The 23,001-nt window shown below is 40.5% G+C and overlaps 1 protein-coding gene across 1 annotated transcript; it reads right to left on the reverse strand.

Moving 5' to 3' along the window:
* Window positions 1-1,475: 1,475 nt before the first annotated feature.
* On the reverse strand, window positions 1,476-10,225 carry btg1 (B-cell translocation gene 1, anti-proliferative). The gene is made up of 2 exons (XM_085436408.1): window positions 9,771-10,225; window positions 1,476-6,085 (listed from the first exon to the last, which is right to left on the reverse strand). Exons 1-2 carry the CDS (start codon window positions 9,913-9,915, stop codon window positions 5,682-5,684), a joined length of 549 nt encoding a protein of 182 aa, XP_085292534.1. The 5' UTR covers window positions 9,916-10,225; the 3' UTR covers window positions 1,476-5,681.
* Between the last annotated feature and the right edge of the window lie 12,776 nt (window positions 10,226-23,001).

Here is a 23,001-nt window from a genome sequence, read left to right on the forward strand (position 1 = left end):
CCTTTGTTTGTCATTGGATCATAGCCTTACCTTTCGTAATCAGCAGCAAACTCTGAAACCCTCTTCACATGGTAACCTCTGTTGCTATGTCAGTAAGAGTTGAGGGCAGAAAATATTACACTGTTGTTTCATCAGTGTCAAGGTGAAACTCCAGCGCAATTCTTAGACGATAGTTTGATGAGATTCTGACATAAGATGCAATAGAGTTTGAGCAAAGTGAATAAAAGTGTTCATGAATCAAATCTCTAAATTTACATACGGTTTAAAACAAATTCAGAATTTGCTCCACATCAGTGAATTACAGCAATATTTTAACTGAACGTTTAAAATTGGCTGTTATATTCTAGCTGTCAAATTTATATTATCCATGAGACTATAAGATAATATTTTCCACACAAACACTGCTTCTCTAATCTACTTCTTGTTTTGTTTTGTTTTCATGGATAGAAAATGTCTCAAAACAGCTTGCTCAAATGAGTCATTGCGAAACCTTGCCCAGGGAGCATTGCAAAATCCCGATAAATCTGAATCACTTGTGCTCTGTGACTTACTGTTCAATGTCCTCTTTTTCACTTGAACCCTACAAAACAAACGACTCTGGGCCTTATAGATAGGCACGCCCTGGGAATCTTTGACCTGTTTAGATCAGATAATATGTGAAGAAAACAACTGGTCCTGAATATAACTGAACTTTTTCTCCTTAACGTTGCCCAGTAATTTCGAATATCACTCCCAGCTCTCCGGCTGTTGAGGCCTTGTGCTAGCCAGCGTTTTTAGAAGTAACACAAGCCCAGTCACCTTTCCTCTCTTGTGTCCTTGTCTCTTGCCTAACCCGCTCTTCTAGTTCCCTCCTTTGTGTCAAAATAAGCCACATGTTTTTCTTTCTCCGCCTGCTGCTAGGCAACCTGGAGGATTCAGTGTTGAAAAGGATTGCAGTCTTAATCTAAACTCAGGGTTTCGCAGAGTCAGCTGTTTTGGGTGCAGTAGTATTGTAAATATTGGTGTACTGCAACATTACTCAACGCCACCCAGCTTTTCTCAGTTTTCCATGTTTATATGTTGCACAACAGTTAAAACATTAAATTGTGGCACCAAATGAGCCCAATTTGATTAAAGTCAGATAGTGGCTTTTCATGTTTTTAAAATCAGTGAGCTGAAATCTCTTTATACAAAGTGCAGCTCACTGTCCCGAGACAGAACCGTTAGTGAGGCAAGAGAATTGCTGACTTGATCTCTTCTTTCCAGGCCTCTTGGTACAGATGGCTCAGTCTTTAAAGCATTGTAGGTCAACTACCAATCTGGCTTGAGCGACGGCACGGCATCAGGGCTTAGTTTATATTGCTCCTGCTTCATTCAGTCACGTAGAAGCTTTTATTTTATTGATTAACGTCTGTATTAATGTCTTCCCCACCCCTGTCCCCATTTTGAAATGTAAAGTGAGTACAGAAGTAAATGATGACACAATTCAAAGGGAATTATGATGCCAAGATAGGAAATCTTTTATTACAGAGAAAAAAAAACAAAAAACTTTTCTTCCAAAATATAGAAATCTGTACAACTTCCGCACAATCAATTTACATGAACTGTACAAATTTACAGCAGTTCATCACAACATACCCAAGGAAAAATAAACTGAACACGATAAAGATGTACTGACATGAAATCACAAGATACAGCTTTTCTTCTTGGGTAAGCTCAGATTTTTTTGTTTATTTTCTAGTTTTATACGTAAATAGAAGAAAAAAAAAGGGGAAAAAAAACAAAAGAATGAACGGGAAAAAAAAAAGAAAAAAGAAAACAAAGAAAAGAAAAAAAAACAAACAAAAAAAAACAAAGGATACGTCTACAGTCACAGATCATGGAAACTAATAATTTTACCAGAACAACTTTGGTCCTTGCCAACACTCCCATCACAAATGGCTTCACTTACGAAAAAGCATTATCCATGTTAAAAGATGAAATACAAAAAAGTAATACGTCTGAAAAACAAAAAGGAAACAAAACACCTCAGCATAGAAATTATTGGCACTTCCCATGTGTAATGTTATGTACTCTACCATTTGTTGTACAGTTACAATACATTCTACAATATGTAAAACACCTCAAATGTGAAAGTGGCAATAATTCAACTAATCGATGACAGTATTGACAACAACAACAACGAAACTGCTGTTCCCTTCCTGTTTCATATCTTAACATGCACAACGTTTCCATAAGAGTTATTTATTGAATGTCTGAGGCCTGAGTTTGGCAATACATTCCAGGAGAGACTCCTCGCGTCTCAAAAAAATGTCGCACAACTTCAACATTTAGTGCATTTATGTGCTATTTTACCTCTGACTACTCAAAGCACTCTCACAACAATTTTTGTAATCTACGTGCGCACAAGCTGAATGGATGCCATTGAAATAGTTAACATCAACTGAGGACTTTAAACCATTTCAGGTGGTAGTAGCAAAGTCGAAAAGGTGTCCAAGGGGAATTTGGGGTTTTTTCTGTTTTCATTTTTCGAAGCCCCAGAAGAATTAAATTCTGTTAAAAACTGGGTTAGATCACCAGACTAAAAATCCTCTTTTAAAAAAAAAAAAAAAAAAGGATGAAGAGGGCAAAATGGATATGAGTGGAAAGATGAGGAAAATCTAGCAGTGTGACCATAAAATACATCAAAAGCAGTGAGACGAGATGATCATTTCTCGTCTGAAATATAGACCAATCTCAAAACATCTCACGTGACATTAAAAAGCTTTAATGGAGCAACATGATTTTAAAACTGGTGTCCACCATGGAAACCAAAGCGCTGGGCTCTCAGCCCAGCAAGCTCTCCTCCATCTGCCCAACATGGAATAACTGCTTTTCACAGATTGCTGAAGGGAGTATCAGCAGAGAACAGGGTGCAGGGGGGTTATGGGGGTTGCAGTGCGTCAAAGGCTATAGCTATATTACCCATGATCCTCTCAAGCTTAGGGGAGCTTAAACACCCATAGGTCTGGTGATGAGCGGCGAACCAGCCTGCCGTGACAGATTTGGCCAGTGGCTAAGGCCTGAGCAACACCCGTAGCCGTTCTAGCATCTGTTCCATCATCCTGTTACCCATTCAACCCCAGAACCGGGAGTGGAGTGGGGGTACACCAGACAGCCACAACATCCTTTCATATGCATGTAAACAAAGTTGCTACGCAAACTCAGTAATTAAGTGCAGCGCGATCCAGTGAGATGAAAACAAAAAAACAATGGCCTTAGTACCCTCAATTCTTCATCTTTGATCCATGTTTCCTTGTCTCCCACTAGCCCACCCCCTTAAGTGCAGCTTGAGCACGCCAAGCGCGTGTGCTGGTTATCCATCACTGCTGAGGGAGGGTCGAAGGGTTCTGGTCAGGGTGGGGGATGTTGAACATGTCTGAGAGGGAGGGGGCTGGAGGGATTTTAGCTGCCCTGGACAAAAGAGTCCGGCCCTGGCCCCCACCTCTCTCACACCAGCTCCCCACACCTGCCTTCCTTACCCAGCTCCCTACGGTGGTGGATGATGATATGTGTCACATTAAGTCTACCTGCATCCACAGGGGGTCAGCTAGCAGCATGCTGGCCTGCTCTTGGCTAAACAGGAGGTCTGAGCTTAAGGGGGATGATATGTGGTACTTGAGGCACTCTAACCCTGACACCAGGACGGGTGGGGGCAGTTGAAGCTGCCAGGCTGGAAAGGGGACACCTCCGGCGAGGGCCCAGGCAGCACAATGCTCCAGGTCGGCTCTCGTAAGCCTGGCATTAGTTAACATCACAAATGGCTCAAAATACTTGACAATGAGGTCTCCATAAGGCAGTGGACCTCCAATCCCCCCTCCAAAAAAAAATTAAAAATAATTATCTCTCTTTTACAAGACCTTTGAAACAATTAATGGAAATAGAAGTTTGATAAGGCCCGATTTTTTTTTTTTTTTTTTTTTAAACTTTTTTTTCCCCAATTCAAGTTAAAGTTAAACTCTGAACACTTGATGCTCCAGACCTCCCTTTGGCCAAAGTGTCACAGAGTCATCACTAAGGTCAGACCTTTCAGGCAATTCTTTTTTTTTTTCTTTTTTAAATCAGCAACATAAATCACCATCTGTGCATGTCAGAGGTGGTGTGCAGGGAGGGAGGGTGGGGGTAGCTTTGCATCGTGCCAGAATCAACAGTGCCATATGAATGGATAACAGAATGTTTTTAACATACCACCCAGAATACTCTCCACTTATATTACAAAAAAAAAAAAAAAAAAAAAAAAAAATAACAGCTCTGAAATGTTCACAAATACAGTGTTAAAAGGTTTTGAAATCCATTGTTGCACACTCCCCACGTGGCCAGACATCAGTCCACGGCGACATTGGGAGCTACAGTATCATCAAACGGCTAAAATTGGGCAGGGCAGTAAGAACGGTGAGAAAAGATGACATTTGAATGGATGGAATGCAAGCGATTTTCTCCAAAAGGTGCACATCCCACACAATCTCACGTCAAAGTGCATTCAATGTTAATTCTAACTGGGCCACAAGACCAAAATTTGGCTAAAAAGACCCCCCCACCCCCATGCTACACATTGAGTTTTGGTAATGCAAGACAAATGTTGAAGGAGAAAGGGGGCTAAATTAAACAACACAGGGACTTGATTGTGAATTTCAACAACATTCATTACCTAGAGGGAACAATGGATCGACTTCCCTTCCCTCAGAAAGCAACACAAACATGGGTGACAGGAGGGCGATGGTGTAACGGGACACGCTGGTATCCATAGGTAACAGGTGTCACAACACATTCCACTTGCACTTACATACAGGCCGGAGAGAAGGTTGGGATGAATGGTTTCTTTAAACTTGTCGCGAGGAGAAGGGGGAGGAAGAGAAGTTAAGACCGTAAGCCCCTTTTGTTTTTGTTTTTTTTTATCCAATGGCTAAAAGATAAAGAAAATATATTCCCTGTGGTCCAAAAAAGGGTTTTTATAGAAAATAGAGATGCTCTCATTGGGAGTTTCTTTACCTTGAGCTTGGATTTCACTGGGCACAGTCTGAACCTCAATTTCCTCCCCACCCAGGAAGCAAAATAAATGAAAAACAGCAAACTGGGGAAAAAAAAAAAAAAAAAGAGTTTTGAATTTTCTGATTCGGGGGTAGTTCTTAACGAAGAAAAAAAGTATCCATGTAATTTGGACTGCTGTTTCTGCAGTGGTGTGTTGAACATGTACCCATAGTAACCACAAATAAGTGCAAAGTCAATGCTGATAGCCCCCTCGGACACAGAGCCGATCACCGGCGTTTACAGTTGAGAGTGCAGGGGTAGGTGGAGCCAGTTTCCATGGGTGTTCCTGGTTGGTTGGTTTGTTAGTTTAGCTGCCCCAACAGTTCCATTTCCACAAAGCCTCTCCTAAAAAATGGAGTGCCCAGCTCATCCAATGACACAACAGAACAGATGATAATGGGGAGAGAGGGTAGAAAATAGCAAACCTACAAGGTTTCCATCACCTGGACGATAGGCCACATCCTCTGTTTTCTTTTTTTGTTTGTTTTTGTTTTTTCTTTTGTTTTTTCTTTTTTCCATTCTTTCACTATTTCATTTCATATTCTTAGCTTTAAAAAGGCTCACCCTGGTCTAGCCAAATGACCAGCCATGGCGTGACCCTGAACAATAGTAGGCCTGGGTGACTATGTGCCGCTTTAACTAGACACAGTCATCATATTGTAGCCTTTGGAGGGACTGGTTCTTCCCAGCACCATCAGTTCCTCCTTGCAGCTGATGTGACTGTCCACCATAGGGTTCACTGCCCCACTGTTTCCTGAGGGGGAGCTGGTGGTGGCTGTCGCTGGCATTCCTCCCGGGCCAGGCTGCGACTCATACAGGACGCAGATGGATCCATCTTCGCCAATGCGGTAGGAAACCTCGAAGGGGTCCACCCAGAGCGTGAGCTCACTGGGCAGCAGCAGGTAGAGTTGCTGGATGGTCAGACCGATGCGCTGGCCTGCCTGCCACACCAGGGGGTCCATCTTGTGGTTGATGCGAATGCAGCGGTAACCTGAGCCCTTGCAGGGCCTGTCTGGAAACCAGTGGTGCTTATATTGCTCTGCAGGGAAACAAAGAGACAAGGTGGAGAAAATGTTTAGCTCTGACAAAAAGAAAAAAAAAAAAAAAGCAGACACTTGTTACTAACACGTCAAGACGGCAAGATCATGTCATAAGCAAAGAAGGAAAAAAACAAAGGCGTAGTAATGTAAGATAATACAGGAGCCAGAGATCTGCAATAAACTGGAGGTTTACCGAAGGTTAAAGAGAAAGCAGACAGACTGTACTTTGTGTCAGATAAGCCCAGATGATTTAATAAGACTGTAAAAACATCTAATCTAAAAAGGGGCATCATAAAATGAAAACAACAAAGCAATTTGATGATATATGATATGCTTAATATTCTCCAAGTCTTGATCAAACCTAATATTAAACAAAACATTATGTTCAGCACTTTTTGTTGGCTCTCCGTATTATAAATGAGAACAGAAACACTTAATTAAGAATAGTATATCTTAATCTTGTGCTATGCGTTTAAGCCAGGAGGCAACTAAAATGTTTATAAATGAGATGCAACTGGTGCTGTCAAAGTAAGTCCAATGCATTACTATGCAAAAAGCATTTGCTGAAACCCGTTACTGGTTTAGACAGATCTTTTTCTGCAGAAAAATAAAAATGATTTAATACAGTTGATAAGTGCGTTTATTCTTAGGGAACTACAGAATGTTTCTGTAGGTGTTCCTACAAATGTCCCATTTAGCCTAGAGAGGATCCAATTCACAAAGTGTACCTAGATGCACAGAAATACAGAGTTATTGAACGCTCCAGCAAAAAGAAAGGAAAAACACTATCACCTGTTACAGGCCTCATAAGCAGCCATAAACAGGCCTACGTGACAAAAAAGGCTGCCACTGAATTGCACAATCCTTCTACTGGCCTTCCTCAGTGTCACAGAGTCTCCCATGACTGGCTGAACAAAAACACCAAAAGTGTCCCAGCCAGCCATCTGGGGTAGCTCCGCCTCTTAAAGGGAAAGGGTTCCCATTTTTTTTTTTTTTTTTTTAAATCTGTCTGTCTATGTGGAAGTTTCAGATGTGCGCTGAAACTAGTGATTCACAGTGGCGCTACTCTCGGTATGGGTCATATTACTGCGCAATGAGTAGCCAATCAGACAGTTAAGTGTTTGAGTTGAGTTTGTGTAAATGTTAAACGTGGCCCATATTTTTCTGGTAACTTCACTTTTAAATCATAGAAAAGCCTGTCATCTCTCTCCTATGATAGCAGGACATTTTCAAATCCCTTTTGTTCCAAGCGTTTTATTTACCAACCTCTCACTTTATGATACACACCTACCCACCATTTACCCTGACAGGGCTCATCCATATTGAATTCCCATTGATGGTAACTTCATTGTAGCCAATAAAAAACAGGCTAAAGGAAGTGGGTCAGCATTCAGTCTAGGGCCCGGAGGCCACCTGTATGCACCCACCAGGATAATAACAACCCCTCCCTTCCTCCCCACCCTCCTCCTGTGCCTTATCGCAGGAGTCTGTATACTGCCGAGCTAATAGAGGGGCTGGCACTCGTGAAAGAGCACAAGAGGCTTGATGAGCTTTCAGCCTCAGACAGAACCACAAAGGCAGCTACCTACCCCAGAGCAGCTGGGAAATGATCAGCTCAGCATGGCCTATTCTTAAAAACGAGGGCAGATGGGAGGAGGAGGTGGAGAGAGAGAGAGAGAGAGAGAGGGGGGTGGAAAAGTAAGCAGACGAGTGTGCGCTTAACCTAAAGAGTTTAACCAAAGAGGGTTGTTTACTCATTGTAGCTGACCTTGACCATGGCTCCGTTTTGGACCGTTGGGTAATTTCCATTTGAGAACCTTGTCTGTTACTTTTTAGACAAACCAAGAACCTTGCCTTCTACAATTACACAATCTCTGTGGTTGCAATCTGGCCTTTGGGACTCATTTCCTCACTTCCCTTTGCGCAGCACAAACAGGAGAAGCGAGGAACTCTGCTTTTCAGCATGCAGACACAACAGTAACTGTGAGGATTCAAAGCACAAAAGAGCTCCGGCTGCCCTATTTTAGCAGTGGCAAGGCCCACGGGGTACTACCACACACTCTCTTTTGTTTTCACATATTTCCCTCATCCAAGAAAACAAAAAAACAAAAACAAACCTGGACACGGTGGAGCCAATTTATTTTTCTTTTAGAAAATAAAGCTAATGAGTGTTGCACTTGCAGCTATACAAAGCTTATAATTTACACTATTTGTTCTAATTGATGTTTGCGATCACTAAATATAGGCTGTTCCAGTAGATTTCCCCTCCATTTTGCCTTTCCGTCTTCAACGTCTGCCTCTAGGCGCCCACCAAAACATCTCCCCTCCCCCCACAAAGGCCTCACAGCAGACTCCAACTTTTGTCTGTTTACATACGCCAACCCCCCTGAATTGACTGCTCACTGGCATTTTGTGCAAATGCTTTACTCATAATTTCCACACACTATACCATACTGTTCATCCCTCCAACTGTGTGATTGATAAATAAAACCCCCTAGAACCATTTTCAGATATCAGCAGGTCCAAATGGTGACTTTTTGGTCATGATTGAAAGATGGAAATCTTTGTAATCTATTCTAAATAGAAATAAATAGCCTAACTTGCTCCATATGGACAGGATCTTGCAACCATTTAGCAGTTTAAGAGCTATTTTTGTGAGAGACTCTTATATAGGAAAATGTAGGTCATCTGCTGTTGCATGTGGATGGAATTAGACAGATGTATAGGAGCTTTAAGAGCCCTGAGAGAGGAATGCGTTTACAGCAAAAAATGAGACAATCCCTGAGCTGTACTGTTCTGCAACATCTGCTATAAAACCCAGTAATAGTCAAACTAAGCCTGGGTGTACAACTAAGGCTTCATTTCCTGAAAAGTAAAAGCATTGTTTTCTCCCTTGTCTACTCTCCATTCCTTACATACACATGTTAAGTGGACTGTGGGAACCCTAATGAAATAAATGTGAGACGTGGTGAAATATGACCTCATCTTTTAACCGCATGGTAATACCAAAAAGAGTGACATATGTTGTGGAGCAAATCAACAACCTTCCAAATTTAACACAAAGCAGATAAACAAAGGCAAATTAAGGGTGCTACACATCAAAAGGTCGTGTGCGCAGTGCCAAACAGCTAATAAAGTGTGGTCTTAACACTGACAGTCTTTCATTATTATTAAATCAGTTCGTTCTTAGCATTACGTAATCCTGTGTCGTCTCACTGGGGGATGTTTTTGCTCTATTCTCTGTGTGCACTATCGGGCGACTCAGAGGCGCACTTCCTTGTTCGAGCCATTCGAGCGTCCCTCTCTCTCTCCCCGCCCCCACCCTTCAAGCTAAAAACAGCACATACATTAAACTTTAACCAATTCGTATTTTCAACATTATTTTTACTTCGAAATATTCATTTGCGTCGACGAAAACTGGCGACAAATCGCCTTGGATCATCCAGTGCGTTTTCCTCTCTCCGATGTGCGCAATTAGCGGTGAGCTATGGTAGCGCTGAAAGTGATACTTAGGAGAACAAAGAAAGGCTTCTTCTGAATCATTCTCAAATCTATTAGAACTCAAAGTTAACCACCGATCCGTGAAACAAACCCCGAAGTCGATGTGTGGAATGGTATATTAGAAGTCTAAAAGGGATTTTGTGAACGGAAGTGGATTTTTTTTGTTGTTGCGTGTTTCCTTACCTGCCAAAATGTCCTGTAAGCTTTGGCTGAACGTTTGGACCTGTCGATCGTTTACGTGTCCTTTTACCCTCAGAAATCTCGACAGAAATCCGACGGCGGCGTTAATCTCTGGTTTCATCGTTCCCCGGGCACAAAGGGTATGCATTGAGAAAGGCAACGGCGACGATGCGTGCGCTTTTGTTGTTTTTCCCTCTGTTTGTCCGACTGTGCAGTCTTTCTGTCAAATTCGGAGCAGCGATCCTTATCTCTGGGCGCTTGGGTTGTTTCTCTTGGCATTTATTAGTCGAGGTAGAGGGGATTTCTCACTAGAGAGTCCGTGTGCTAGGACGGTACAGTGTTGGGAAATAGACGCCTGTTGTTGGTAAATACAGGGGTTGGAGGTCCCTTGGTGAAACGTTAACCAACCCAAAAACTCGCTTTCCTCCTCCAGAGTGAAGGTCCCGGAGCCTGTGAGTGTGCCTTTATACAGCTCCCACCCTCCTCCTCACAGCTCCGTCATAAGCTGCTACAGCAACTACATCTCACCAATCCCAGGGCCTGCCACGGCCTGACGAGCCACATATAGGAGGAGTGTATGAGCCTTCACGTCACCGTTCTGAAAATAGAGGTACACGGCGTGAAATCGTGGTGCGTTCAGTCCCTGTTGGAAATTCGGGAAGTCGGGGGGGAGGGAAAAAGGGGAAACAAAAGCACAAACGACGAAAAACAATCCAAAATCACACAATCCTGCTCGAGGACGTGAGCTCATATATTTATGTCAGAATTTAAGACAGAACTAAGAGATGTTTGAAAATACTGCAAGTCCGCGCGGCCACATTTCGTGTTGACGAACCATTTTTGTTGTTTTTATTCTTTGCTTTGTTTATTTCCTTTTTATGCCCGCTCCTGTTGTTAATCCTTTACGCACACATATAGCATAAAGAAGAAACAAACAGTACCCGACAATCTGGCATTCAGTTTCTCTGTACTATTCAAAATAAACGTGTTCAAAAAACAGTTTTGTGTTAGAAAAAAACTACTGGGGGAAAAGTCCGCTTTTGGCGAATTTTAATGTTAAATGAGAGACCTTGAACTTAGTCACTTTTTACACGTGAGTGTGATGGTTTCTGTGTTGCGGTATCCTATTCACCATCCGTATATCTGTTCCAACAGGTCGTCACAGTGGTGCAGAGGAGCTTAACATGCCCAGCAGCTGTGTACGTTTCTTTCATGTTCCCCCCAGTCTTACTTAACCCTTTCATCCCAGCCCTCTGCTGGTTCCTGTTTAGTAAATGCACCCAGAGAAACAAACACACATAAAAAAAGTTAAAAATGTAACACACATTCCAAAGTTCAGCTAGTTTTAAATTGTAAGAAAAAATCTAGTTGGTTAAAAAAATGACAGCATTTTCAAACTAACTTACAAAAATTACAGCTTTGTTCCCAGCACTGAAAACAATTGCAAATTTATTAAGCATTTTTCTTCTAAAACAGTCCAACAGACTTTATTTTTCCACTTTATGCATCCCAGAAAGACTCATTAATACTAGAGGTTATATGAAATTACCCACATTCTTCCCCAGAAGCCAAAAACATATTTAAAGTTTCAGATTTTCTCTTTGAACATATCCCTGCATCTAGAATACATAGTCATTCTATCACTGTAATAAAAAAATAGGGTCAAGAATTGACTTCAACATAAAATATGACTAATTTAAAAGCAAAATGTGCATTTAAAAACAATCTCTGCTTTGTCGTGAAGCTTTGTACTACAGAAAGTAAATGTCACAGCTACTATCTAAGGGTTGTTTCCTTCTTCTTACGTCAAATAAACGTAGACAGAATAGCCAGGTGTGTGTATAAGAAAGAACTGTTTACATTCCCCACTATATCACAACAATACACCAGTGCGTGTGGCTGAGCAGGCCTAAGAGTATTTGTACACACAAGAAACAGGAAGCCTCAATCAACTGAAAATTCAAATCTTGTGTGACAAACACACAGGAGGCAAGATTGCTCTAGATCTCTTTTCAAAGACCACTCCTTTACCTGCTTATTAAAATCAGTGGAAAAGTACAGGGTGTTATTGTTTGTTTGTCTCAAACACGCTCCCGATGACCCACTGCTTTCCAATCAGACAGACCAAGACTTTGCTGACTGGTTCAACAAGTGACCCAGAGGCACACAAAATGTAGACGTGTGTCTATGCACGTGTGCCTAGGGCACACACATCAGTATAAAGTTGTTGTGACACACACACCGCAACCCTAATTTTGACATTACCTGATGCAGGTGGAGACAGATCAGGCATTAAGCGGCTTTGTCCTGCCAGCTTTCTAGTACAGAGTCTGCCTTATGTCCAATAGTGTACACGTAAGATCAGCACAGATAAAAGTCCAGTGAACCGAGCCAGTGGATGTGTCCTGTTTCCTGCAGGCTCTACCCAGGCAGAACTCTAACCTAAACCAAATGGAGTACTTTCAGTAATGAGAATGCATTGGGGGTAAAGTAATTCTCTGTTAATACTGTTAATGAGTTCAAGTGTGAAACTAGCTAGATAGCTTTTATCATGCTGGTTGGTGTTGTCATGAGGCTGGGATTTCTGACTTCAGTGCAATACCCTGAAAAATACAAATATCTGAGAGCATTTTGAAAATACAACGGAAATAATGTATAATATAATGTATAATATAATGTATAATAATCTATCTATCTATCTATCTATCTATCTATCTATCTATCTATCTATCTATCTATCTATCTATCTATCTATGTAGTTGAAGGGTTCCACGAAGCTGCTCTCAATTATTGGGCTACTCAACAATCTTGATACATATCTTGATTACATAATTTCCAAGTACCATTCTGATAGCACATTTAATCACATTTCCCTTAAATCCAACTAAATTGCTGCATTTTTAAAAATATTATATATTATATAATAATATATTTTCATTCACATGACACCAGACTCAAAAGTACAGTTACATTCAAGAATGATGTAAATTATACAGTTTATTGTATGTTATGTTAATGTATGTTAACATATGTATGTGAAATTATAAATTTTAACCCTTTCTCGTGAACTTTTCTTTTGATTTTTTTTTTAAATTCTGTGTAACAGTGATGATATTTGACATTTAAACTTAAAAGTCTCCCCACTGACTGACCACATAATAACAAATGTCCCAAAACTGTCTCAGTTCCTGGTCATTTTATCTAAAGGCCACAGAGCGCAGGGGAATCCTCAAAGTCACATACAAATTCATACATGAGTAAACCCCCTTCTCTTACCACATAGCAGTTGTCAGTAGCGTCTCACCCACACACTAACTTGCTATCTTGTGAAAAAGGGGAGAGTTTCAGAACGCTACAGAAGACCTGGCTATTTCTGATTTAGAGATATAAACAGATACAAACCACTGTTTTACACCTGTAAGCTATTTATTACACTTAGGTTTAGAATTTCATTTTCCGCAATGCCTATATTTATTTTTTCTCTCAAGTAAGCAACAGACTATTTATGTTACTTTCATTCTCCTGCACTCTTTACATGACACTGAGGTGGAGTTTTATGCCATCTATATATGGACAAAATAACGTCCAAGTATTAGGGATCAGGGATAGAATTAGTCCCACAAGTTGGTCAACATTTAAAAATATACTGAAGAGAAAAACTCACTGGCAACTTTGTTGCGTACACTTGCTTGTTGACACAAATTCAGTGAAACTCATTGCATTTAAGTTTATAGACATAGTAAAGTTGACCTGCTGAAGTTCAAACTGAGCATCATAATTTGGAAGAAAGGTGATTTAAGTGAGTTTGACTGTAGCGTGGTTGTTGGTTCCAGGGACGGTGCTCTAAAATTTCAGAAACTATTGGGATTTCCCACACAACCATCTTTAGTTTTTACCGAGAATGGTCTGAAACACACAAAATATCCTGGGAGAAGTAGTTTTCTAGCTGTACTGAGCTGATAGCAAGGCAACAGAAACTGAAATAACCACTTTTTATAGCCAAAGTGTGTAGACAAACATCTCTAAATGTACAACACTTTGAACCTTGAAACAGATGGGCAACAGCAGCAGAAGACTACACTGGGTGCCACTCGTGTCAGCTAAGAATGACAAACTGAATTCAGCTAGCACAGGCTTACCAACATTGGACAATAGAAGACTGGAAAATAGTTGCCTTGTCTCATGAGTCTTAATTTCTGCCGCCACATTCAGATAGTAGGGTCAGAATTTGGTCTAAACAATATGAAAACATGACTCCATCCTGCCTTAAAGCACACTTCAAGCTGAGTCGTTCCAAAAATGTGAAGTCAGCAGGCTGTTTGCCAACAATTGGCCAATCAATGGCGCCATTCAATGAGTCATTAGAGCGACTCCTTCACAAAAATCAAAAATAGGATTTTTGAAATGAGGGAAATGGCTACACAAAACCAACACCGTGGTCCATGAGTTTGATAAAAAGAAATAGACCGAACAGCAGGTAAACCATCGCCTCAGCGTCCTCCTTTGTTGTGTTCTGTTTGTGTCACATACAAATGACGTCACAGATTTTCAGACTCGTTGCTATAACGACCCCGTGCACATTAGGTGGTACTCAATGGAAATCAAGTAGCGTTGAACTGAGCCAAGCCGAGTACGTACTAGTGGAAAAGAGGCTTTAGAGCCAACTGGCCACAGTTTTAATGTCACAGCCTACCTGAGTACTGTTGCTGACTATGTCCATCCTTTTATGACGAGATAACATTCATGGCTCAAATCATCTTGAGTTCACTGCACTTAAATGGCCTCCACAGTCACCAGATCTCAGTCCATGAAGCTCCTTTGGGATGTGGTGGATTGTTGGTTGTTTATCCAACAAAAGAGCAGCAACTCAATGAAAATATCATGTCAGGATGGACCAGAATCTCTAAAAATGTTGCCAGCACCTTGTTGAATTTATGTCATGAACAATAAAGGTGGTTTTGAAGTCCAACCATGTACTAGCAATCCATTCCTAATCAAAGTGTCCACTGAGTTGAGATTTAGTTTTATAGCCAATGAACTCATGAGCAATACAGGGGACTTTAAAGAAGTTTCAACCAAAAGGTTCTGTTTTAAAAAATAATAACAATTTGTTTTACAAAGGTTGCAGGAAAACAACTGAAAAAATTATTTAGCCACTGCTATGCAGTAATATTCCAACCTCATAAGTCTAAAACAGAAAGCTAAAAACGAACAAACTAGAGAACTGTTTTGTGATTAGTGACAATGATAAAGCAGATACTACTAACTAATCTTTGTCTTGAACAAGGAAAACAAACTATAAATGAGCCTTTCCAAAAGTTTAATATTTTATGACATTTTATGTGAGTTATGGACTTCTTAAACTACTTCTACAAAATTCCGTGGCTGTTTTTTTTTTTTTTTTGTAATTTCTTTCTAAATGTTACCACTGAAATCTGCATTCATCCAACAGCAGGTACAATGCTCAAGGAGAACAAAGAACAACCTTTTCACAGCCAGCTCAAGGCAATTAATTTGACTCTCAAAACACATATTTTGTATAGCCTGTGACTTTAACTGCAGTTTGGTCAGGTCACATAATTCTCGCTCACAAATGCCACTGAAGAAAGGTTTTTATCCCCACTGGTCCAGGGAGAAGCTGCCCCTGGGAATGTAGTAGTAACAGTGACATAAACAAGATTTTTTCAGGCAAGCGCAAAAGTCCACATCCGCACCACAAAAACATCTGTAGACAGGCAAAGTGCCTCATTACTGACAGAAAGTGTGTGTGTGTGTGTGTGTGTGGGGGGGGGGGGGGGGGGGGGGGCTGAATTTTGTCACCTCAACAGGGAGATAAAAGTTGAAAGAGAAAGAAAGTAATGGCAATAACAGAGCAAGCTAGGGAAGAATAATTAAACCTGGAAATCCCCAAACCTTTCCTGCTCCCTTTGATTACACAGTACACCTAAAAAGAAACAGAAACAACAGAAATCATTTTGTACTACTGGCTGTTTTTCATGTGTGGGCCACCAGTACCGGGTAAAATATGGCCCTGCTTGTTGCTAGACAAGGGTGGGGTATCCTGTCGTTGGGTTCTCAGCTAGGTTAATGAATAGAGGCTTTTATCTTGAAACCACATGTGAACTACAGTAGAGGAAAGAATGTCAGGTTGGGATTTGAAGAGAGAGCTCTTGGCTGCTTTCTGGAGTGGGCAAAAACATTCTTCGTTTACAGTAGTGAATACAGCAGGGCGTTTATGAACATGCTCGGTCTTCCATGAGGGTAAAGAGACCAGCAAGAGACACCAACATCTGCGGGTCAAAGAAAAGTTAAACCAACACAGGCTCTATTCATCATGATTCAAGACAATACAATGCCCCTGACGTTCCCAGCACACACATCTACATATCTGAAAAACATCCCCCTTGACATTCACTGATAATTATCTCTCTTTGGGCAGGATCCAGCTTATCATTTTAGAGCAGTTTCAGTGTCAGCAAGCGTACCCATTTGTACCATAAAATGGGATTTCTCATTACCTGAACCACTTAGCATGTTTGTCTTCACTGCACTAAAAACTGAAACCTGAACCGTTTATAAAAGATATGTTCGCTTTATTATTTGGACTTTTCTATTGCTATTTCTCACTATTCTCTACTCTTTAGCATTCGCAGCGCACTCACTAGCTCGTAAATTACTACTTTGTAAACTACTGCTTTCGTTAGATAGAAAAGACTCCCCCGCTGGCATTAAATTAAGAGGCTGTTATGCTGCTAAGGTAAAACATCCGATGTAACGCATAATGACAGCATTAAATTGATCCTTAAACTGAACCCAGCTGGCAGATGTGATTGGTGTTGACATACCAAGCGTACACATTTCAAATCTGTGCACATAAAATACACAGGAGGTTAAGATTATATGCTGTAAAGGATTCAAGTTATTTTTATTCTTATTCAAGCGCATGCAGGTTTTTAGCATTACAACATGGCATTATCGAATCAGCTAATTTTAATAAACTTTAAGTAGATGTTGTGGCATCCAGTTCAAATTTCGCTGCGTCAGGACTCTGTGACATCTCTCCACTTGAACCATTACACAGTGTTAGCATTTGGCATTATCCTATAATTTTTACTTGTGAGCACAAGGCTGTAGTGTATGATAATGACACAAAGCATGCTGTAGAAATCACACAAGTGTTTGTAAAAGTGAAAACTACGACCTGGTCATGTACGCTGCATCTCTGGAATCCTGTAAAACACCTTTGAGAAAAGTGTAGCAACACAAAAGAGCAGCTGAATAAACTTTCTTCCACAAAAGGCTCTCCAGGATTTTTTTTTCATGTTCAGGATGACGGAATTGTAAGCAATAAAAAGGTTGATAAGTTGATAGATTTTAAATGAAAAACGAACAGATTTTTTGTAAGACTGGGATCCCACTCTTAGCTTTTCAAAGCTTCCAAAATGTTATTTAAGTGTAAAATGAGATAAGAAATCATTTACTTATGCTAAAATCATCTAAAAATAATTAGTAAATGAATTAATGAAGAATATTTTAGTATTATTAAATCACTGAAACAGCTTATTCTTGACTTTTTGGGGGGAATGAGGACGACAAAGAACACAAAAAAGCACTCAGGGGACACACTTATCACCGCAGCCATTACCAAGGTAAGCATAAAAAAGACACACCAACACAGAACAGCATGTGCAATATATATGCAAGAACATAACATGCCTTAGTAAATGCAAATATAGGTTCCAAACATGAGTGATGTCACTGTGAGTGTATGGGTGTGACAAAAAACAAGTTGAAGCATTTCACTGCCCTTCCCATTTCCATCTTCGGTCACCAGGAAGAGAGTCATGTGAAAAAAACCACAAAGTTTCCATGATGTTCGCTTTCTCTCTGCTGCTGCTGCTCTCTCTCTGTGCTGATGTTAATCCAAGCAGGAAGCTGTTCCAGCCTCTCTCACCACTGGACTGTTATTCTGTGGACTCTGACTTGGCCTTGAGTACTTCACAAAAATGAAGCAACGTGCACACTCAATGCCTGAGGAATCCTTTTTTTCTCCTCACTGCTTTCTTGTATAATAGTTTTTCCCCCTATGTCTGAATTGGCTTAAGTTTATCTGTGTTCACTTAATTTATTTGGGGTTCTCTTGTTCTAACTATACAGTCTTTTTACAGTATCTATTATTCTGACGCACACTCGCTGCTCTCCAGAATGTCCTGAGTTATTCATGCAGTAAGCTTGGCAAGATAAAATGCTCCGAATTCGGAGGATTAAATTATAGCTATATCCATATTAAGCCTTTTTCTCTTTCCACTCGTACATGAAGCTCTCCATGCTCTATGACTCTATGTTTTTGGGATGATCAAGTAGAGAAGAAAGGAGTCATATGTACGTCTCCCCTTAAGTTAAATAATATTAACACAAATAGCTGTCTATGTATCCGTGTGCATGCTTCCCTGTGTGTATTTATAGCAGTGACATTTAACTGCGTGAGGGGCCTGACGAGACCAGTCAATTCCAGCTTGCAAGATGGCCACTGAATGGTCTACTCAACCCACTCACACATGTTCATGCTACAGCAATTTCTGCACATCTATACTTTGTCAAATACAAAAACTAACAAAACTTCAGACTTTAAATTTCAGACACCTGACGCAGTGCCCTTAAAGGAGCGGCCTACAGATAAAATATCTTCAGGGACTCAAATGATCTTCTCATGTTGGCCTAAAATGTGTCACTGGAAAGTGTCTGCTGTAACTACACAACTACAATGAAAACAAAATATCTTTAGAATCTTGTCACACAACTTTATAGCTATACTGGCGCCACTGCTTCATGATGGCAGTGTTGGTATGTCATTCAGTCCACCACCGTTTGATGGATTGAAACTTAGTGAAAACATTCCCAGAATAATTAATCTTACTGGTTTCTGTGTTGTGCCTTTTTAAAAAAAACTTCGTCTAGATCCACCATCACATTTATCACGTGTTACATAAATACTTATTGTGTGGTGGCACACCATGTATAATGTGTCTCTATTTAGTCTGATGCAGCGCAGTTCCGAATAAGGACAGCAAATTCAAACCAGCGTCATACCAGCAGTAATACATAAATGACACCTTATTTCACCATATTTCAGCTTAAATAATTGTACAATATTAAAGCAGAAAATGTGGTAATGGTTATACTGAAGCAACTGGCCTGGCATTGCGGACAAGCACTGCTGTGAATTCACAGGTAAGGATGGAGAAAACAAAACCATTTTACCTGGCTAATGTCGGTTTAAGGTCTCACAGACCTAAAGAGCAGTTAGCAACACTGGTTGTGAGGGAGCTAGCAGATTGCCGCGGTCGCCAGTAGCTTGAATGTCAGACACAAACTTATCTGCAAACACCGTTTTATTTTATTAACGTGCCTCTGGAAAAGGACAATGTTCACATTCAACGGGAAACTTTCCTTTGAATGGTCTCTGTTTTGCATCACACTTTTCAGTTTTATTTATGGCTTGGCAAGTAGTTTGCAAGTCTATACCATGTAAACTACAGGTGACCACAGCAACCTGCTAAAGAACACAGCAAAGGAGATTTCCGGTGCAGCACCTCTTTGAAACTTTCATGCTAATGACTGCCACTAACCTCCAGAAGCCACCCGCAGCTAGTCGAGAAATACATGTTTTTCACTAGCGACCAGTGTTTGCTAGATGGTCACTAACCATTCTCTAGGCATAATGTGTTAGCATTTTCATTGGACGCAATGCATATTTCAGCCTGGTTAATTTAGCTAATAAGTGGTTGCTAGTGTTAAAATTTAAGTTCTTTTTCAGTTAGGTTTACATTACATTACATTACACATTTTTAAAGGCGTAATAGTGATGTGTTGAATCTATCTAGTTGCTTTTCCTCATTTAGCTAAGTCTAGGACATCTTGACTTCTGATTGGCTAGTAAAGTCAGAACAAGGAAGTTGTGTGGTTGACGTTTGCCAAGAGTAAATGTACTGCTAAGTTTCTATCTCCATTTTTCTGTTTATAATAGTTAAGAGAGATTTAGTACCATATAACGAACCCTAATGTTACACATATAAAATGTGGCACACGTAGAAGAGTACCAAACGGGGGGGAAAGAGCTACAGAGTACTCACTCCCAGCATAATTTCTCCACATCATGTGAAAAATATGTGAAAGTGTCCCACTCGACCTCTAACCCTTCAGCACCACATCTGATGGGTCACTCTGGCAAAGTCACTAGTTGATGAACATTCACTCAACACTATATAAACATGTAAACCTTAATGCTGGCAAGATGTGATTTTTAGTACCACGGCCTGTGACTCATGCTCAGTTATGAGAACCTCTGAACACGTATCACCCAATTTAGTGGTTGTGAATTTATATGTTGTGTGTGTGTGGAGTGTAAAAAGTGATGACTGGTAAATGTGTATGTGGAATCTTGGATGCGGCACGTTGCTGGTCTCGTGCACTCGCTGACTTCCTTTCCCTGGTGGAACAACCAAGTTTCAGTGCCTACGGGTGAGTCATTAAGCACTCACACACAGCCACACAGGCAGATTGAGTTGGCCACATAGCACAGTGTCTGACTGCAACAGGTTTGTGTGGGGTATAAATATGTAACATTTTAATAAATATTACATACATGTTCTTCTCACTTTATCTGGGACAGTGTCTTTAAAAATAATGAATATTACACTGAGTGTAATTAAACTGTGGCTTCCTGCAGCTCATCCTACTTTAATATTATATTATTCCCTAGGTGAACATTTACTCCTCAGTGGTTAAAGGGACAGAGCTTCTTTTAGTTTTGCTGAAATGGACACGTACACATGAACTATTTTACCATCTTTCTACAATTTTTATTCAAATAAGCTACACTGTTGTCACATTTTACTCTTGCGCATACTGACTAAAATAGTTTTTCCAGTTACTTCAAGTTTATCATAAAGAGGGTTTTCAGAAAACATCTACAACAGCAAGTTAAAAGATTTAAGGGAATAGTTTGAGATTTTTACTTGCTGAGAAGTACAGCATACTGTGAGGAGTAATTAGCGGGCTTTAGTTGAGCTGGTAGGTGATATTTTTGCCTTCTGCACACAGACAGGCTGGTTCTGGTAAACTTACTGGTAGTAAGCATATAATCACAGCACAAACAACTTCTCACCTGTTGGCACGACACAAACAAAGAGTACACAAAAGGGCATTTCACAACTTGTCAACCATTTACAGAAGATCTAGATTTAGCATTTTCCTGTAATCTTTGCAGATTTTTCTTTTTAGAACCATCCCCTAATCCCCAAATCTCAAAGGAATATGTGACAAAATAAGTTAATATGGAGCTCCCATGTTCATGTTTTTACTGTCTTGTGTATTTAAGGAATATCTCTCTCTATCATATGACCACATTGAAAGACCAACAGAAACTGTACGATAATGTTATCATTAAGCTAGATAAAAAAGGAACAACCAGACGCACATACGGGTTTAATCATCTGCTTCTGTCAGCATATTGTGTCTCAACCTGAGGGAAGTGCTGTCACTGTGTATCCACCCACGGTCAAACACAACACAACACAACGAGTGAAAGACAGAGAGAGAGAAAGCAAGAATGTACATGTATGAGCGAGAGTCAGTGAAGATGCTACTTAAAAGCCCTCAACATGACTCATAATTTAAACAACCTCAAACAGCTGGGGATCAAATCCAGTCTTGGCCCGAGAAAGCTGTCATTCCACTCTGAGCTGCTATTCATGACACAAGCGTTTCAATGAGTGTGGCAATAAATGTAGACCAGTTACGCCCGAATTGTACAGCTCTCACCCAAATATGACTGTTGCACCTGGCTAAGCTGACTGTGACTCAATAGTTTGTTAGATTTTCCATGCAGTGTCTGTTCTGCTGTGCTCAGGGTCAGTTTTGTCCACGTGATCGGCAAGAGCTGCACACTAGCTGTCTATACAGGACTCTTTCTGTTCTTTCTGCATTAAAAAAAATCATTCATCATAATAATGAAGTGAGATGTACAGAAAGGTACATGTACACCAACTGTGCACACATTTGACCTCTTCAAGGTTGACAAAGCCCACCAGTGCATGTCAAAAACAATAACCACCAGAAAACCATATGCTAGTGATTACAGCACTACCTCCTAATGACGCAAGCCAGATGAGACAGGTAAAGAAAAGAAAGCACAGATGTCAGCTTGAACAGTACATGAGGAAAAATATATCTGACTTAGTATTAAAACTTTAAAAGCTATTCTAGACTTGCAGCTGCTCTTGCTGTGTAAATATACTAAGGTAATGTAGCGAGGAGAATACCTGCCCCAGCTTGTTAAGGCTTTCCTCCTGTCAATAACAACCAATCAATTGGTTGCACAAGCGAGTATTCCTACCGTGAGTCTGTGACTATTTCAATCATGGCATCACTCCTCACACGCTAGCATTTTAAAAACAGGTCTGGAGATTTTCTATTTTTTTTTTCTTTCAACATTTCCCAACAACAGAATTAAGTTCCTAAGAAAGTGACTGAGATTTAGCACAGGTCCGAGGCCATGGTTCTCAGGCAGAAAAGGGTGGAGTTCTCACTCCAGGTTGGAAACAAGTTACTGCCCCGAGTGGAGGAGTTCTGTTAGTAGTGACTGAGAGAATGAGATTTTGGATACTAGCAGCAAAAATGAATTTCCTTCAAAGGTTGTCTTGGCTCTGCCTTAGAGAAAGGTTGAGGAGAGCCTGGTCATTCAGGACGTGGTACGGATTAAATCCGCTTCTCCTCCACATTGAAAGGAGTCAGTTGAGTTTGTTCAAAAATGCGGCCAGTATTCCTTCTTTGCACCTTGTATGGGAAGTGCCCCATCCATTTCCACCAGGAGAAAGCCCCAGGGTAGACCTAGCTGGCTTGAGAACACCTTGGTGTCCTCCAGGAAGAGTCGGAGGTGACCAAGGAGAGGGTGGTCTTGGTGATTTTGCCTAGACTGTGACCTGGATCTGGATAAGGAAAGGAAAATGAAGGGATGGCTGGATGAAATCCTGGCAAGTATGTCCTCTGTAGCCAAAATCGGACTCAGCTTATTCTTGTGAAAATGAATGTGATCCAAATTGTTTGTTTTACATTATCTTTTGCTATGATGATGTGCACTACAGTTAATTAAAAGTGCCCCATTTACACAATATTACCAAGAGAAAATTTTGTCTACTAAAAAGTCCACAGTAGTATTTAGATAGATTAAATC

Source organism: Copadichromis virginalis, linkage group LG17 (assembly GCF_057382275.1).
Source record: "Copadichromis virginalis isolate Kocher_CV1m ecotype Utaka linkage group LG17, C_Virginalis_male_GT1.1, whole genome shotgun sequence".
Lineage (NCBI taxonomy): Eukaryota > Metazoa > Chordata > Actinopteri > Cichliformes > Cichlidae > Copadichromis > Copadichromis virginalis.

Coding starts and splice junctions, on each gene's coding strand:
- btg1 (XM_085436408.1), bottom strand. CDS start 9,915: ATGCATACCCTTTGTGCCCGGGGAACGATGAAACCAGAGATTAACGCC. Junction 6,086..9,770: donor CTTACAGGACATTTTGGCAG/GTAAGGAAACAC, acceptor GTTTCCCTGCAG/AGCAATATAAGCACCACTGG.